The 19,082-nt window shown below is 40.9% G+C and overlaps 1 protein-coding gene across 2 annotated transcripts in view; it reads right to left on the bottom strand.

Annotated features, from left to right (window-relative positions):
- LOC146596452 (serine/threonine-protein phosphatase 2A regulatory subunit B'' subunit alpha-like) overlaps window positions 1-19,082 on the bottom strand; it is a 56,320-nt gene that overhangs the window by 35,828 nt on the left and 1,410 nt on the right. Inside the window, exons 2-3 of one of the 2 annotated variants that reach the window (XM_085303918.1) lie at window positions 10,488-10,652; window positions 6,255-8,745 (exon numbers count right to left, since the gene is read on the bottom strand). In XM_085303918.1, the coding sequence (XP_085160044.1) occupies window positions 6,255-8,249 (1,995 nt within the window). In that variant the 5' untranslated portion in view covers window positions 8,250-8,745; window positions 10,488-10,652. Of the gene's footprint in view, window positions 1-6,254; window positions 8,746-9,947; window positions 10,060-10,487; window positions 10,653-19,082 lie in introns of those variants that run through there. The other variant, XM_085303919.1, reaches the window with a different exon arrangement.

Genomic DNA, 19,082 nt, shown 5'->3' with positions numbered 1-19,082 from the left:
GCTTGTACGGGACCAAAAAGGCTGTGAAACTCCCTGGACTATGGATGGACATAAAAACAGCCTCTCCAAAAGGATGCTCTGATCATCATAGATTTGCACAACACTTTCTTAAACAGTCCTCAAATGGAACAGCTTAGTGCAGAGGCAGACCACCGACACGCTGAGATTATCAGTGAACGTATACTAGCATTGCCTCAGCAATTCAAGTGAAGTCAGGGTGCGAATTTAACACTTCAGTGGCACCATATCATTTGTAGTAAAAGAATCTGAAAAGTAAAGCTAAAGCTGTCATCTATGAATATTTGTGCGTCTCAGAACACCTGTGCTGAAAGGAGTGACAAGATGGCCTCCGAGCATCAGCAGAGCACTGTCAACTAGAAGCTGCAGTTGTGCCATTTGGCATTCAGTTCTGAGGGCATAAAACCATAATGTGAAAACACAAGAACAGCCTTGGAGGTCTTGTCTTGGAAGACTGAGAATGTGTATCTGTCTAGACCAGTATCTCATTTTCAACAGTGGTTACAAGCCAGAGCCCAGGGAAGAGGAAGAACAGGGCAAACTTAGATGATACTTCCTCCAAGTACTATTCCAGCCTCCAAACATTTCAGCTGATGGGGTTTTCAAAGTTTGATGTGGTTTATCAATTTAATGACTTCTCAGTTTGTCCAGTCTCCTTTTGCAGGAGTGCATGCTTTTTGCATCCAGAGCTCCCTACGGCAAGGAGTTCCACGCGTCAGCTACCCTGCGCAGGAAGAACAGCCTCCCTTCGTTTATCCTGAACCTGGCGCCTTGAGTGTCATTTGGTGGCCCCAAGCTCTTACATCAGAAGAGCGGGAGAATAATCAGTCCCTATTCACCCCTCCCTATGATACTGATGATTTTGCGAGCTTCTATCATACCTTTCCAAAACTTTTCCAAGGTGACAAGCACCAGTTTACTTTGTGATCCCTTGTATGGAAGACATTACGTGGTTTTGTTCACCCTTACTGTGCTACTCAGGATCTTTTCCAGCTCCAATATACTCTTTTACAATGAGGGAATGAAAACTGAATGCAGTATTCAAACATGTTAGCAGATGAACTCTTTGGCAGTTAAACAGCGTACCTGTTAAAGGAGAAGAGCCTTGTTTCTGTCAAAGATCCCCAGATGGCATTCACAGCAGGAATTTTTATTTTGTAAGTCTGTAGTGAAAACTGCAAGATGATTGTCTTTCCTGTTGCTTCTAAGTCATCAAGACAGAGTAAAAATCTGTGCTGTGGGACACAGTTCTTTAGGAAAGGACATGTGAACAAGAGGGCAGCATAGTTTAGGTCCCTTTAGATTATTATTTATTACAATTTCACCTGTGGCAGGTGTACTTACTCCACCTTCCTGTGATCTCCCACCCTTCATACAGACTGTAGGGCAAATGTGGTCCAAAGAACCTCTCACACCTACAGCTGTATCAAGACCTGCTGTGCTAGTCTTTGAAAAATGCATGCATGAAAGAGAAATACTAACCTGGCAGCCACCAGCTACTTCTTAACAGAAATGTATTTTTCTTTCAAAAATCCACAATTTAAGTAGTCACAAAAAATTCTGTAAGCTTCTTTTTTGCACCAATAACCTGGAAAAAATTAAGTGATCTGGAAGCTGGGCTTGCTACATCTGAATTCCAAGTTTTTGCAATATGGCAGTTTCCAAGCATGTTACTTGTGATCCTCAAAGCACACAAGGAGGAGATGGATAAAGACAGAAATATCCAGTACTATGAAAAATTGGCAGCGAAAGAACCTTGTATCAACAATTTCAGAGTCAACTGGACAAAATCTGCAGCATAAAAATCTTGTATCAACTGAACAAACCACAGTCATTTACAAATTACTCTTTGCTACAAGTGACCCAGTTTAAAGCGTGAAGGTGAGAGATGTCAAATCTAAAGAGGTATCAGATTGCCTTCTTTGGCCATCAAAATGTAGAAAGAATCTCACCTGCACCTAATGCAGGAGGCTTAGTCCAGCTAAGATTTGAATGATTTATCACAGGACTTAGCTGTACCCCAAAGTCTGGCTGCAACAATTCAATGCACTCTGCACAGCTGCAAAGGGCATCAGCTCCAACTGTTTCCAAAACATACTAAACTCTTCCAGCAACAGCATGACTTTGTTTTTTTTAGAGTCAATGAGGCTGAAAAACTCAACATGTATCAGTAGGCTTTGTTCTGCCTTTAGATCTTTACTTTAAAATAAATCAACTTCATGCAAGCAGAGTCTGTGTGTCTCCTCCGATTACAGAGGAAGCCCATGGGCCAGGAACATCCACCTAAGTGTTCAGTACTAGTTCTTTCAATTCTTTAATTTAAATCTAATTTCATTCTTTCCTGCCATCCCTTATCCTGAAAGACTTTTCAAGATTCCTTTATTGTTTTCATTTATTTTAATAACTACTATTAAACAAAAGTTTTTTTTTTAAAAAAATCAGGGTTTAGAAAGTATGAATAATTTATATCTGAAAAGAATATAGATAGATATGCAGCTTAATTGCTAGACATTATCAACACCTGATCAAAACAATTTTAAGTTTATGAAAACTTCACTTTCCAGAGATGCTTTTTATTATATTTTGAATGCATTTTCTCAAAATGCAATTATTTCAGGTCAAAGTTTAAGCCACTGTATTGCTACAGAAGACACTTGTTCTAGTTAATTGCCTCATATAAATTCCTTCAGAAGCATAACGCTAAAGCTGCGCAATGAAGCGCTCAGAGTTACGAAGCAGCGCTACGAAGGGGCAGAACTACACAGCAGCCAAGTCAACTTTATACAACTATGAAACAGTCTTTATTCCCACTCAGAGCTATCTCCAGGCCCAGTCAGGCTTGGGTGGATACTATCTAGAGCCAGCCTGGAGGAAACACCAGGTAGCAGGGCCCCGCCTCGGGATGCCTAAATCAGGGCTCCACCACTAGAGGTGAGATGTAGTTAGACAATGATGGTCTGGGACCATTTATCAACCCAGTAGCACTATAAGGGAAAGCCCTGTTCCCTCACCCTCTGCTCTCACATCCATAGTCCCTGTCAGACTGCTGAGAGCGAGCGCTGTACCACCCATTTGACCCAATGTGAACAATTCCAGTTACTCATCTGGCAGAAAAAATAACACCGAAAATTTCTGTCTCATACACAAACATCAGAGAAGATCCAAAACCATGCAATAGGAAGTGGAGGCATAGGGAAGAAAGAAATGGGAAGCAGGACTGCTTCTTCTGGCTCACTGCACCATGAGTAATGTTCTGAGAAAAGACACCCAACAGAGGAAGCACATAAAGGAGGCCTCTTTTTGCATCAAACCCTGGTCTCGGCTGCCCAAATTATTCACAAACTTCATCCAAGAGCTTTTAAAATAAAACGTAAGAGCAGGACTTGGAACAGACCCTGCACTGTTCAAACTTAATTCTGAAATCAGAATCAATAGGTTTCTTACAGACTTTGCTAGGGGACTCTCACTGGAGTACAGAGTAAAGACAAAATTGCAAGCGTTAAGTAAGTAAATTTTAAATACTTTTGTCAAATTAGTCTCTGAATCCTCTGCAGGAAGTAAACCAAGGATAGGGAAAGATTAAGGGCAAAAACACGCACCACCAACTTTTCAGAGGACTTTGCACAAGACAGTTATTTTACTCAAAGCACACATCTTTTAAACTTCCAAAAAACCCCAGCACTCAGCAATTTTGGAAACCAGATCAGAGAATCCCAACTTGCGCACCCAGACATTAGAGAAAGCATAGCTAGTGTCTACTCTGGGTTTCCATCTCCAGCAAATTTCAGCTAATATTGTCCCTCGCACCCCTGGACACCAAGGGATGGCATGGTCACAAAAGATGGAGGACGTGAAGGGTCCTGGCTTTACCCTCTGGGTACAGCCCTCTGCTTTACACTCGGAGGACAAGGTAAGAGGCACCTTCTCAGATCAAGGAATTGCAAGAGCAGAGTGAAAGCCCAGAGATTAGTTGGTGGTGCCCAACCCTTCTTCATCACCTTAGGGAACTTCACATTTGCAGTCTCAGACACTGCCAGAAAGACCTCAACCTTGAAAACATGTTCACTTTTTCCAGTAATATCAGTTAAGTCTTAAAAACAAAGAACAAAACAAAAACCTCACCTTGTACTACAAATCTTGCTCACTCTATTTGTTTATTATTTCCAGAAAATACATTCTTTTCTAACCTTGTTTTCACAGACAGTTAAGTTGTTTTCACAGAAACATTTATTTTAAAAACGTCATATTAAAAAAAAAAAGTCAGCTTAAGACAGGCACATAGAACAGGAAATTTTAAACCAAATAGTTGGAGGTTTAGAGATAAGCAACGGAAAACTGGATCTCAGAATGGGAAATGTTGGACAGTCTGAAAGTATGCAATGCTTCCTGGCCTGCCTCAAAGAAGCGTGATGCACTCATTATGTGCTCTGTAAAATGGATGGGCTTTTTGAGTATTCATTTCCTATTTTCTAAACATTTTGGTTTTGCAAGTGAAGAGGCAAGTAATTCTATTGTTCTCCACGGAGAATCATATTTGGTTTTTTGATAAAAGGAAAGTCTCTTGATGATACAAGTTAGCGCAGGTTTCAACACAGACAGCCTAACCTCAGCCAGCAGTCTGCTCTAGAGCGGCCTTCCCTTTCCTTTTTCATTGCTTGGGATTTAAGGGATATTAAAACTGGCATAACCTTCATAAATGCAAGCTGCACTGTGTCTTCATCAGTATTAAATCTCTGATTTTTGTTTGTGTGTGTGCAAGTACTTGATAATGATTTTAATAAGTCCTAAGAAAACATAAGAAATATTTTACATATTACGCATGCACATAGAATACTAAACCAGAATCCACACGGGGCTCCAGCCAGATGCAGAGGTATCCTGGAAGATGCCGTTGTTCCCTCCACCCCATAGCTAGAAAGGGCTTTCTCGAATGTGTGGCCACATCTATACTATAAAAGGAGCCCAACTCCAGGGTAAGTCCTAGCCTGTAGAACCCAGTTCATATGTTTTCCATTGACTCTGCTAAGGGCCAACTCCCTCTGAAGGGTACTAGCTGTACCTCCTCCATCATGCAGTGTGTAACTCAGACCCCCTGGATTTCCTGCAAGTCCCCAAGATGGTTATTCTCTTTCACGACCTTTAGCTGTAGGTGTCTACAGCAAAGGAAGGGCTGTGTTGCAGCTTGTAAAAAGAGGTACTCACCATTTCCCATAAGCAAACATGCCCAGAGAAACATCAGAAATTCACGGAGAGAGCCTAGTCCAAGAAAACCTCCATGCTGCCATTTAGGGGCAGAAACCAACCTTCTTCTTCCTCTCAAAAATCAAATTGAATACCTGTACTTTCAGGAAAGCCCACAGTTTGAAAGACTTGCACATTATGCTCCCTCGGGAAGGAGTAGTGAAATACTGATAATCTGGACACTTTTCTAAGTGTCTAAGTGAAAGCTCGACTTTGGAAAGTGAAGCCCTCTGCATGCTTACTGTGCATGTGGAAACTTGGTACTGAGCTGGTACCTGAAAATTTGGCATTTGTCATTAAATGAAAAGCCCCGAGTGCTGGAACAACAGCCGTGGCTTCCCTCTACAGCTGGTTCCCATTAGGCCCCTTTTCCTGGGAAGACCTACTCCTCATTTGAAAGACTCATTCAGTGAAGTTAGCTGCCTTCTTCCCTGTCCCTACGCAGACTCTAGAACAGCTCTATATACCAGGTGCAAGAGAAAATTAAATCTTCCTGAATTCTGACCTTACTGCCATGGAAGCTCTCTCTCCTCAGGAACTAGTGATAAGCAGGACAATAAATGCTGTTGGAATCTGCTCTGAGATGGGCAAGGAAGAAATGGAGCATCCAGTTCTCGTTGAACTGCTGAGGGCCAGTCCAATACCTGCTCCCAGGAACAAAACAGTTAGCTGAAGAATTCTCTCTCTCCTCTTATATAGGACCCACTATATATTATATAGAACCCACTTGAACCACAAGCCAACTCAGTTCACAGAATCCCCAGCAGGAATGAGACAAACTCAAAAGTAAAACTGCACTTCAGGGGATATTTTGTTTGGTTGGGTTTTTTGCTTCCTTTTTTGTTTGTTTGTTTGTTTGTTTTAAATAAATGTTACTTTTTACCAGATTTGGCATGTAATTCTGCGCTGCAGCAGCCAAAGCACAAGGACTCATTTAGTACTTTTTTTTCCTGCTTGTTTTACTCAATGTGCAGTCAAAGGCTTGGATCTCTTACCTTAATCACTTCTGGAGCCTGCTGAATTGAAGCTGGAACAGGGTCTCTGGAGGCAGCCCCACTGCAGCTTTTCTGCCCTGTGAGGAGGGACTGTGAAGGAGTTGTTAAAGTTTCCTGAAGAATCCGCATCACTTCCTTCTCCTTGGACAAACTTCCTTTGCCTGTTTGGAATTCCACTAGCTCCTGGGCAAAGTCCTCAATGCTTTCCAGGATACGCAGTAAGAGGGCTTTATCATCTTCTTCCATTTTATGACCATTGGTTTCCATGATTTTTGACAAAGGGGTAGTGGGATCTATGGGTTTACTTTTGGGTTCATGAGCCAGAGGTAGTACCTGCCTACCTTGCCAGCCAAACACCTGCAAACAGACAGGTTCACTCTCCTTTAGAGAGGGTTCCCTCAAAGTACTCTCCATTTTCTGTGAGAAGCACTCCAAGTCCAGCAGCAGTTTGTCTATCTCATCTTTGTCCGTTTTACTGCACATCTGTTCTCCTTTAGAGACATGAGCTTGGGAATCTCCCAGAGCAGAATCTGAAACTGGTTTTAAAAAAGTCATTTTCTCAGAAGCCTGGGCTAGTTCAGCAGCTCCCACTCCAGCACATTCTGCTTTAACGTTTGCAGTTAGATCTGAACACCCAGTTGACTGATAGCTGCACTCTAAACTCCCCCACTTGCCTTTCTCCTCCGCCTTCTTTACCTTCTCTAATGCTCTTTCCCCATCTGATTCTTCTTCAATGTACAGAGCCTCTGTGGAAGATGTGCAGTCAGAAGGGCTTGTGGTGGGTAACTGAGGTAGAGCACAAACATCTTTCACAGCTCTCACGCTGCTCTCCTGTGTGACACTGTGCAGGGAGTTTGAGGTAAAGTTCACAGTACTTGTTTGGATGGACTGAGAGGTGCTTGTCACCTCGCACTGATCATCTGGTAGTCCAAGAGGAACTGCTCCTGAAGATGGCAGCTGGATAATGTCTTCATACCTAGGTGGTTGCTCATCTCCAAATACTGTGGAAAAGGGAGTCTGCTGCAATCCATGAAAACAGTTAACTAAATCTGCCAAGTCACTAGCCTCCTTGAGCCCAGGTGACTTGAGCTCAAACGGTAGCTTTTTTAGGTATGAAGAAAACCTTGTCATCAGATTCATATATATCATTTCTGAATTAGCCAGATCACTATTGTTTCCCCCACTAATGCTGTCTGCAGACTTCTTTTTGATGCAATGCTTTATGATATCTGTGCACTTTTTCAGATCCTCTGAGCACTTGAGCAGGATATCTAAACACACCTTAATATCTCCACTAGAAGAACCATCCAGCTTATGTTTTTCCAAAATTTGGGTAATGAAGTTTTCTTCAAAAAAGGACTGAGGAGCAATGGAATTCATACTGACTTCTGGAGAATCATTGCTCTCCTGCCATTTCTCCTCAGGTGAGGGACTCTGCAAAAAGCCACAGGGAGGGCAATTCTCATCATTGTTGAAGTGCCCATAAATCAAATCAAAATCAAAAGACCGTCTGCTGAATGATTCTGATCGAACTTTCCTTCCCTTTCTGTAGGCCACGTGACTGGAAGAGTTTTTGAGCTTGTCAAAGGAGAATTCCTTTATTTTACCGCTGGCAAGGTTTATCGCCTCCCCAGTAATGTCTTTTAAACTGCCAGCGGCTTGCGTTGAAGAGCCCTTTTTGAGCCTCGGATTACTTGGGAGGATTTGGTGATAGTCCTCATTTCCAGACAAGGCAAACCCATTTTCAGGAACAGGAAGCTTATGGTCTAGGTTGGCATCTTGGACATTGAGCTCTGCACAAACGCTATGATGAGCAACTATACATGTGACTCCTTGCTTAAACACCTGGCAAGACCCCGTACAATAATGCACTGCATGCTCAAAGTGACGGTCTATCACCACACTGCTGTAGCAGTTCACAGTAGTGACCATGAGCCTGTAGGCTGCTGCCATAGCATGGATCCTACTTGGTAGTAAGGCTTCGAAATTCACCATGAACTTAGCAGGAAAAAATTCACCTGCCACTTTTCACAGCCACGCCGAATTTAATAGAAACATTCAAATGTCAAAAAAAAAAAAAAAAATATATATATATATATATATATATATATCACACTACTTGAAAACTACTGTCTTGGAAATCTCTAGTGAAGTCTGGAGTGGTATTAGCAATACAGTTACAGCAATTGGTGCAGCTAGCATATGGTTTGACTTAAGGCAACTTGATCACTGTACTCCACGCAGAGAGCTTTGCGGACCAGAGATAGAGCACCAGCTGTTCCCTTATTAACAGCTCAGGTAGTTTCCCCAGCAGGCGTCATAAAATTCAGCCAGCTCTCAGGCAGAAGTGACAAGACAACGCTTTTCACTTGACTCTTCTTTTCTTTTTGGGTAGATGAGTAAAAACCAGATCACAATCAAGTAGCATGTACAGACAAAGAATCCACAGTATGCTTGTGTGATCCCCCTCTCACACTGGTAAGGTAGGTCCCTGCAACAAACAAAGGTGAGAATCATTACCATAACCATGCAATATACAATCCTGTCTAATACCAAAAATAAAGCACCAGACCTTTATAACCAACACACACACTTGTAGAGAGTAAGAGTATGCTGACATTTCTCTTTTCTTCTGATCTACCATATAAGAACATGACTGAGGAGCTAGCCTATATTTATACATGGGCTGCCTGTGTGTTGCCATTTAAATGGCTCTATTTCAACCACGTATATTTTTTTTTTCAGACTTACTTCCCCCCACCCAATTGAACAAAATGTTATCTTTAATTCTAACGAAGCAAAACATTTTGATCATGTTGTGAATTTCTGGCTTTCATTTTCTGAAACTCTCTAAAGATAAGGAAGAAAGAAACAGAAAAGTACTTTCAGGATTTCCAAGATCTCTGGATAATAATAATAATAGCAAACGGCCTGGAGCAAAGCAGATGAATGCCTCTAAGAACACATGGCCTTTAGCAAAGGTCACATTGGCTTCTATTAGCCTTTCATAAATATTCTAAAGAGAAATACTTCATTCTCCTACAATCAATAAATTGCAGCAGACTTTATTTAATAAAGTCTGCAGGTATAGATACCAAGAGCAGAAAGTAATATTTTCATAAAGGTTAAGCCTGTGCAAACTGAGAATGGAAAGTGTTTCACACTTAGCCACAGCAGTTTCCATGTGCATTTCTTATCACCATGGCCAAAATTGCACCAGACAGGAACAAAGGTTGCTGAACCTCATTATTAAAAGATTTGAGATCCTGGATTTAAGGGTCTTTACGTTTAGACATCACTCCATCTTTCACAAATGCTTCAATAATCAGATGAAGTCATCCCACAGAAAATTCTGAGTACCCTCTGCTCCTGCACAAACACAAATCCATTTCATAAAACTTGCTTAAACCACAGCTAAGTCACACTGCAGCATAGGTTTGTGTGTTTTCAAAGATAAATATCCAGCACTTTGCAAAAGGCCAGACCTGCATCTGATGAAAGGACTGCCTTACATGCGTTTTAGCCACAAAGGGAAGTACCTTAGAGACTGGCAGACTTCTGTCACGCACGGTCCATAATCACAGCAGCACCAAACATTTGCATTTTTACATATCTTTAAACCTTTGTCAGCAGTTGAGAAGTATTGATTTTAAGATTATTGGAGGGAATTTACAATGTATCATGTCTACTCACTTCTTTAGTGTGCTGTTCTGCTTAGTTGCAACCTTCTTGGTTTGTTTTTCGGATTATATAAACCCCTGCAATGATTGCCTTTGAAATAAAAAGCTAACTATCAGTCCAGCTCCCATGCTGGTATCTGTAACAGGCTGCCACCTGCCTATCAAACACTGCGGGCCAAGTTCAGTGTTGTACCAGGGCCAGCTTCACAGCACATTTCTGTGTCTACCCCATCCTGCAGCCCTTTGAGCCCACTGGCACTGCCCCAAAACGCCATAGGCAAGGGTGGGCCTTCCAGAGCGGTGTTCAGAGGTATGAGGTGCGCCCCAGCTGCAGCGGTGAGTCAGGGTGCCAGGGGATAAAGGGCGTAGACACAATTGTTTTTAAACCCTAGGGTGCTTATACTGTCAGGCATAAACCTAGGTAATAAGATACCACTCCCTCCAGTCACTGACTCTCAGGCTTCACTATCAGGTGTGCTTAATGCTCTGCTGAATCAGTCACAGTTTAAGAAGTATTTTTGGCTCCCTGAGGTCTTCATCTTCTAAGACTTACAGGGCTTTGTTCAGACAAGAAAACCCATGCTTCCATGTCTCCAAAAAGTCTAATCATCCCTGCTCTCCCAGAGAAGGTCTTCTCTCCAGCGCTTCCAGGGGAACAAATCTGCAGCTTATCCTTTTCTGAGTCTTCACCAACCACAAACAAACTGTCTGGCATTTCCTGAAAGAAAAATTATAAAATACTTAGAGAAAGTGGAGGTCATCAGAACAGCAGATCTGAAGCAAGAATTCATACTGCTTCTGAAAATCATAGGATTTTCTTTCTCCAAGCTCCTTCCTCCCTCTGTCAAAAGGAGAGACTGCTGCTTCACAGTCACTCAAGTCCTCTCTCTTCTTACTTTCTTGCTGCACAGGAACCAAAGAAATCACTTACTTAGGTTATACCTAATTTGGGAAATAACTTACTAAAAATTGCATCTTGATAAAGCTATTCCTTACCTAGAAAAAAGGTGTTAGACTCATTGTCACCTTTTCCTATACTGCTCCAAGGGTAAATTCTCCTTATGTAGGTACCTGTTCCACTGGGACTAAGTCGCTTTCTCCAATCATTTAAGTCATCTTCAAGCAATGAAGTTTCTCGAGCCCTTAAGAATATTATTCCAAAGAAGTTCTTTGACGAAGACACTTCCCAGAATCTCATCCTGAATTATCTCTTTTTCAGCCCCTTTTGCTTTAGTATAAGCCAGATCCTCCGGCTGTTTTCTGCACTCTCTAATCTCCCTCCAATTTTTCTGTACTTCTTTGGGACTATTACATCCAGGAATCAACAAAATTCACACACAGACTTGTCAAACCTAACGCAGGACTACTACCTCCTGCCTCTGCTCAGACATCCTCGGTACTTTTACTCCTGTGTCAAGGAAGGAAGTAATCAAAGAATCAATACTGAAAACAGATATCCTGTTTTCAGTCATATTAACTAGTACCTTCTCAGTAGTTATTTACTATGTGCCTCATTTTGCACTGTCTGCAAAACTGTGCTAAGGTCATTCCAGGTGCTGGAGTACCTGACTCTAGCTATGTACGACAGAAACATTAAAACCGTATAGGCAGCACAAATGCACACACAGGTGCAGGGTAGAAACTGTTTTTCTTGCTTCTCCACCAGCTTTACTTGACCAGAGTAGCATGCACTCACCTTGCAATCTGCCCGGATATAATTTTAGAATGAGCCAGCAAACATGAGCCCGCACGTAAACTAGTCAAGACAAAGCCTCAGAGAAGAGTCTTTCCATTATCAGATCTGGGAATCTGTTCTCAAAATTAGCTTGAATGGGCTTTTGTTGCGACTTTCTGCTGGTGACTAAAACCTACTATTTATGAATAGTAACAACGGAAAGACTGAATGCGTTAAGAGGAAACATTCATGTTTTGTCCTTTTCAGCCTGCCATTTCGTTCCAGCAGTGACTCTAGAACAGCCCCCAGTTCAGATAGCCCGTCTACAGTGTTTCTAGTTAGGACTGCTGCCATGAAACCAACTCCAACCCTGAGGATACAGGATTGGTTTCACAGCATAAACTGTGAATGAATAGGGCTTCTTGTGTGATCGCAGAATAACGCTTTATGTCTTTCCCTATCTGCTACAACACATGAATCACTTTTCAAGGGAAAAAATTATTGCAGATACTAATGATATAAAAGGTTATTCTACAAAACACACAAGAAATTCTATTCATGTAAAGATTATGCTGGAGTTAAAGAGCAATGACAATCTATTGGCATGGAGACCGTCAGGCAGCACTTGACTGACTTACAAGCTGTGATCTAGAAAACTACAGCACAGGCCTCTACTGCTTCTGAAAGCTTCAAAACTAGGCAAAAATCTTCTTGCATTCCCATCACCAGTGCTAGCACCAACATTAATATTAATCAGGCATTAGAAACCACCATGGCATACAGTAGGGCATGAACTAGCCCTTTTTACAACAGTATATTGCATAAGGGTGCACAACCCCATTCACCACGCTCCTTCCTAGTAGGAGAGATGGCAGGATAAGCTCTTCAGTTTGCTATTTCTGCAAAAGCAGGAAAAAAAACCAATGGTTTTGCCATTGGATAGTCAAAGATGTTTCAGATGCATCACCCTGTCTATGTAATCAGCAAGCAGCTCCTATCACTTGGAGGAGCTAGGGGTGCCAAAAAACAGTGTATAACTGTTTGCATTCTCTTGTTATTTAGAAGTGTTTGATTTTTTTTTTCACAGTTTACTGAACAGAGTAGACGTGGGAATAAACTATATTCATTATTCAAGATAAAAGCAGCCAAACAATCACGAGATGTTTTCTTGCAAAACACATCTTTCAACCCATCTTCAGTACTTCATCCATTAACAGGATGGGGGAAGCATCCGTCCCCTACTCTTATAAGAGCTTTAATTCAAAAAAAACAGCACAGAAAAGTAATGGACCCTGACACATATCATGATTTTTCTCGCTATCTGGCTCAAGTCAGAATATAGTAAACTTTAAGGTTAAAAAGCAGCATCTGCAAATGCCGAATCTGAGGATGGAAATCAGATCAGACGACGTGACTCACTCAGCTGTTGAGAGCTGTTCTGCAGCTCCTGATAGAGCCGATATTGAGCCAAGCTCCATGAAAGCCAAAGGGACCCCGACCACGCAGCTGAGCAGGCGCTGCTCCCATGGCCCAATTGGCCATTGCAGCTTGCTTTCTTCTTGATACTTTTCAGTAGCATTTTCTAATGAACATATGAAAGAAAGACCTGTGAAAAGACTCAGTCTTCCACTTTATTGTGCTCACGTACCATCACCCTCACGGCTGACGCCTGACAGTCATTTGAGATTTGGAGTTTTGCGCAGATGCTGTAACAGCCACCATGGCAAACAGGCAGCTCCTGTTTGGAACAAAAGGTTTTCTCCAAAGCAGAAAAATACTAGCTTCAGATTTGTTTTTTCTATCAAGACTTACAAAGAAGCCAATTTAATTCACGTTGGCATATGAAGATCTCTAACTGTGAGAACTAAATTTAAACAAAATCTACAACTCAAATCACCAAATACGTGCTTGAAGTTAACAGATGCAAACAGTATTTCCACTTTGTTCTCCAAAACTTCTTCTCCTAGTAACTTGCCACTTAAAGTTATATTTTTACTAGGCCATAAATGAGACCCTGTCATAGTGAGCTTCATCTGATATACGAAGAGTCTGTTGACCTCATAGCCAAGAACGGTAGGAATACCAGACTGGACAAGTGTAAATTTTGTACAGTTTTAAACATAATCACCAAAAAAAAAATCTTAGAAAATTCTGTACTGAAAACATCAGCAGATGCTCCACTTATGTTGGTTATGTTCCACTTATGGCGGAACTCCATCAGCAGTAGCTGCAATGGGAAATTCTTGCAACCAATGCACGTTGAACTCAGCAGATATGCTAGAACAAACCATTAACAAAAACCATTTGAACCCCATAACAAAGGATCCAATTTACAATTTGCACAATTTACCTTCCAAAATAGTTTGCATAGGACTCTAAAAAGCTGCAAGTTTTCAGTGCTCAGCAAGTCTAGAAGGAAAACTCAAGAAACTCAGTCTGAGTGACTTCTTTAACCTGTATTTCTTACGTATACAACCAATAACATATTTTGATGTACTAATAGCATACACAGTGAATCCAAAAGGACACTTGGGGTACTGTTTTTTGTACGTAGGACTTAGATAAAATAAGAACTGGCAGTTTTACTCACCTTTTCCTTGGCCAGTGGGGATGCAATACACATGCATAAATTTTAGCTATAGCCAAAAATGTTAGTGACTGAGCCTCTAAAGCTTTAGGAGTAGAGGAGCTTACACCACTTACCCTGGCCAGACATCCTGAATTTAATTTTAAGAGGTTTTAGCACCAAGTCAGTTCACCGTTTAGAGACCACAATGGACCGCTATTGCTACAAATCTTGACTGCCCTCGTAATCTCGGTCACAAGATTTGACCTAGTAAAATTGAGAACTGTCTGAACTAGAACATATCTTTTAATATGCTTTTTTCCAAGTACGTCAATACTTAATTACATTCACTACTCCTGAAAAAAAAAGTGAGGGGGTCATCATTTCCAATTTGAGTCTGTCTGTCTGTTCAACATCAGATTCCAGCAAAGAAGCATCAGGCTTCCCTCCTATAAAGAACCCTTCAGGAAAAGAGATTTCCTCACTTACAAGTATTGACATACAGTAATGAAATCACCTCTTAGCCTTTTCCAGGACTGGCAGAGATTCCCGAGTCTGGAAGAAAGATGTCTTCAAAGGTATTGCTGAAGCTCTTTTCTGAAGTCTTTCCATAATTTGTCAGTGTTCTTACAAAAATATGAACAATAGAAATGGGATTTATCTAATTTAAGTAAGTTACCTAGAAGTGAGGTGTTTGGTTTCTCTCTGTAGGCAATAGAGTGAAGTACGCATCTCAAAAAGGCAGATCACCCCACTGCGCTTAAAAACCTCATCTAATTTTGAGATGACAACACTTAAATTAAATGAATCCCACCAGAACACAGGAACAATTGTATCTCTCTACCACAGTAGCTTTTTGCCATTGGTCAAGGAATAGCATTAGAAAAGGGTAAAGATGCATCATACCTCACAGGAGCACTCTCCTGACCTCCAGCTATTTTCAACTCAGGAGCCTCATGGAGCTGGATGGAGTTTATGGGCATTTTATAACCTTCAAAGGATTCCTATTCACATACTTGCCCACTGTCCCCTAGATTCCACATAAACTTTTTGTAGCCACAATATCCTTTGATAAGACGTTACACTACTTACCACTCACTTTTGCCAGTTGCCAGCTTTGTTTAACACCCCAAGACCTTGTATTGCAACAGCACTAGATCTGTATTCGTCTACACCACTTCAGAATTTATAGATTTCCATTTGTGCTCTTCTTCATTTTCCCACGATCTTACTATAACTCTTTTGAGAGGGGAGACCTAGGAGTGCATATGCTGGTATATCATGGATTTGCACCACGGCATTCTGTTTTGTTCCTTCTTCCTTTCCTAGTAGTTTCTCTCATTTCTACTTACTTTTTTCTGACTGTTGCTGAGGAAGCTGCACAGGGTTGTCTGCTCTGAATGGCACAGATTCTTCAGAGCTCATCACTGTAGACACAATCAGTTGTTTCTCACTACACACATTATTTTATATCTATTGGTATCAAATATCACTTGCTTACAATGAAGTACTGTGAGAATTTCCTGTAACTCCAGTCACCTTTTGTTTCTGTTACCCTAATTTTGCAATTCTCAGCAAATACTGTCACTTCATTATTCAATCTTTTTTCCAGATCATTTATAACTATGTTGAGCAACACAAGCCTAAACACAGATCCCCCTGGGATTTCACCGGTGATTACTCTTCACTAGAAAAGCGAACAGGTCTTCCTACACTTTAACCAGGTATAAATTAATGGAAAAACTACTCTCCTCCTCCATGGTGGTTCATTTCCTTTAAGAATCATTAATAAAGAACTTTGTTCAACACACTCTGAAAATCTAAAAAAATAGCAGAAATCTTGGTCCATCTCATGAAATAACTTCAGCCTCTCTTACTTTACCAGCTAAGACTGGACTTCTGCATTCTTGCAGTGAACCATGAAGGTCACTGCAATGGGAGCACAAATCAAGGCAGGCTTCCAAGTAGACATGACCTTGGGAATCACCTTCTGTGACAGGATGATAAATGCTGCTTTGCAGCCAGTGTGGAGTTAGAGAAGTCAGTTTTCACACCAGGAAATCTGTTTCAGTAGATTCACCCTTAAAGAAAACCTGAATGCAACCTCTCCCTGTTTACAGCAGCAGTGAAAAGCAAGCTTGGCCTTCAAAAAGATTTGGGCTAATAGCAGTGACTGGTCAACACTGCTTTTTAAAATAAATTTGGCACTAAACTCTAAATTATTGTTCTAAAATACTGATTTGCAGTTAGTAAATACAGTGTTATTCAGTGTGATTGCTTCAGGTTAAGTTACGCTTTTATCTAATGTTGTATTGCTGCTATGCCCTTCACAAACTTCAGTACGCAGAGTCCCTGTATACCAGTATACTTGAACTTCTGTTGGGGACAGCCAACACATGGGCCCTACAAAACTTGGAGTTATGGATCTTAGTTGGGGGAGGGAGGCAGTTATTAATATAAAGAAAGATTTCATCCTTTTCAGCTTTTTCTGGAATATCTTTTTTCATTTTTTCCCTTTGGGCAGAGTCTCGGAACTAAAGCCAACCAGACAGGAATATGTGTCCCAAGAGACTTGATTCCAGTTACACAGATGAGACAGCAAGAGAATGAAAGCTCACACATTTTTTCAGTATAACACCAATCTGTTAAGTATAAATAATATGTCAACTAATTACTGTTCCAGCTCTGAGTCTGGGAAGAACTATCATTTAATCTTAACTCATTTAGCAGGCCTCAATATATTAATATATCTGTTGAAGCTTAACAAAGCACGAGTGAAAAAACTGTGGGAAGCATAAGCCCTATTTAGCTTTGTCATGCTAACAGAAAATAAGATGATGAACCAGAAAACAGTGGGGGTGAAAGATTCAAAAGCATAAACCAAACAAGGCTCAGGGCAGAGGTCAGAAAGCCAGCTTGATTATAAACAGCTAAAAAACACATTACCTAACCTTATATGGAAAGAGATAACTTCATGTTAGCAAGATGCATCTATTTACCTCAGAATCAGTTAGTTTACTATTAACAGTGTCCAATTATACCAAATTAATAAAATCACTCCTATTTGTATAAAGTAGCGTTAAGATAATGAAGGAAGAGCTATGCTGAAGTTGGTACTCCCTCGGTCCTTAACCTTCATGGACACTGAGGCTACCGTTTACCGATTCTCTCAAACCATCTTTGAAACGTACTTATAACATAGCAGAATTTCTTCCATAGCAGATCAGCTATCTGCTTGTGATCTTCAGAGTAAAACAAATTTCTAATTTAATAATGAGTAAAAAGACAAAAAAAATTCTTTCATTTATTACTTGACTATTCAGAGCTCATATGTTTCTCATTACTGTCCTATATGATTTCTTCCTGTCCTATCAGTATTATACTGTCCTTATTTATATCTTTCTCATGAGTTCGGGATTTGAGGCGACAGTCTATTTATTTAAGGTGCGAGTCCACTTCTCTAAGGCAGTTGCAGTTCCCAGTCCATATCTGGCACCAGCTTTTCCTATAGGTCAGCGGTAAGAACAGCGAAAAATGCCAAGCTGGGGAGAGATGCTCTGGCTCAGAGCTGCGCGCCCATCCTCTCCTCTGAGGCATCCCCACCAGAGTAAGAAGCGAGCAGGCATTTTCATCAGTCATACCTTCCACAAGCCCATTCCTGCCAGCTCCATCTCACGCTCTAGAGACCAGCAGCTGTTGAAATGTAGCAAATTACGCCAAAAGGTGCAGCATGTTCCAACATTCAAAGAGTCTGGCATTGCTACAGCTTCTCCTGCTTATGACTCGGATAAACCACACCAGAGCACCAAAACAGCAGTATGATCCAAGCAACAAACAATTTAAGGAGGTGTAGCTTTTCTATCCCCTTTCTTTCACCAAGGAAAATTAAGGCTGTTTCAGCCTGATATCTCAGTCAGACAGAGGAAGTCTGTTTTCCCTATGTCTTTACTAACTCAGGGAGCTTTACAAAACAAAACAAGAAAGAACCTCCACTCACTGCTTTTTCCCTTCTCAATCTATTTAAACATAAGTGGATTAAAATGACAAGTGATACACACACAACGCAGAAATCCTCACAAATGTAAAGTTTCCTATATACTCCTAATTTCAGTCAATATTAAGCCATTCATATTCATAGCCATAAATATAAATGAATATTCCAAAAAAAGCCATTTTAACATGTTTCCTGTTAACATGTGACCTCATATATCGCTTACTGCATCCTATCCATACACTATTCTGAAATTAGAATTATTAGTTTCACTGTCACTATAGCATTTATGTGCCTCTCGAACACTAACTGATTTCCACAGCTTTCCATCAGCAAGATGATATTGCCCTCACTTTACATGTTAAGAGGTGTGGCAAAGGCAAGAACTGAATATATCAAATTTTGGTGCCTGGTTTGAAATGCCCGAGGCCTGACTTTTTGAAGTATGGGACATTACAGAATGGTTTATATGCTCAAAGCACAGTTCCTGCTCACTTCCCTTCCAGCTGTTAGTCAGAAATTCTGCAAATCTGATATAGGGGACCTAAACAGCAGTGAAAATACAAGGTGGAAAGTCTGGTGGAAGAGGTTTGCCTAGCAACACAAATGAACCCATTTCTGCAAGATGGCACTTAACTACCTTAACTATGAATGAGAAAATTCCTTCACTCCCACAGTCCCACCTCACTGTCCAAATTCAGCCAGAATTGAAGCGCAAGCTCTAAGCTCTAACTTATTCCTGAGAAAAGTTCAATTCTGAGTAACAGGAGAAAATCCAGTATCATGGGGGGGAAATAACATACAATAATTTCAGTAAATAAAGTGTTGTAAAACTTTATACATGAGGAAGTGAATTAAGATTGCAGAGCAACCTCTGTACTGTGCCAAGATACCATACATCCAGTTATCAGTTCTG

Source organism: Rhea americana, unplaced genomic scaffold (assembly GCF_003343005.1).
Source record: "Rhea americana isolate MKP2758 unplaced genomic scaffold, rheAme1 scaffold_200, whole genome shotgun sequence".
NCBI classification, from domain to species: Eukaryota; Metazoa; Chordata; class Aves; order Rheiformes; family Rheidae; genus Rhea; species Rhea americana.
The sequence above is the reverse complement of the archived record's forward strand: the minus strand, read 5'-3'. Positions and strand labels throughout refer to the sequence as shown.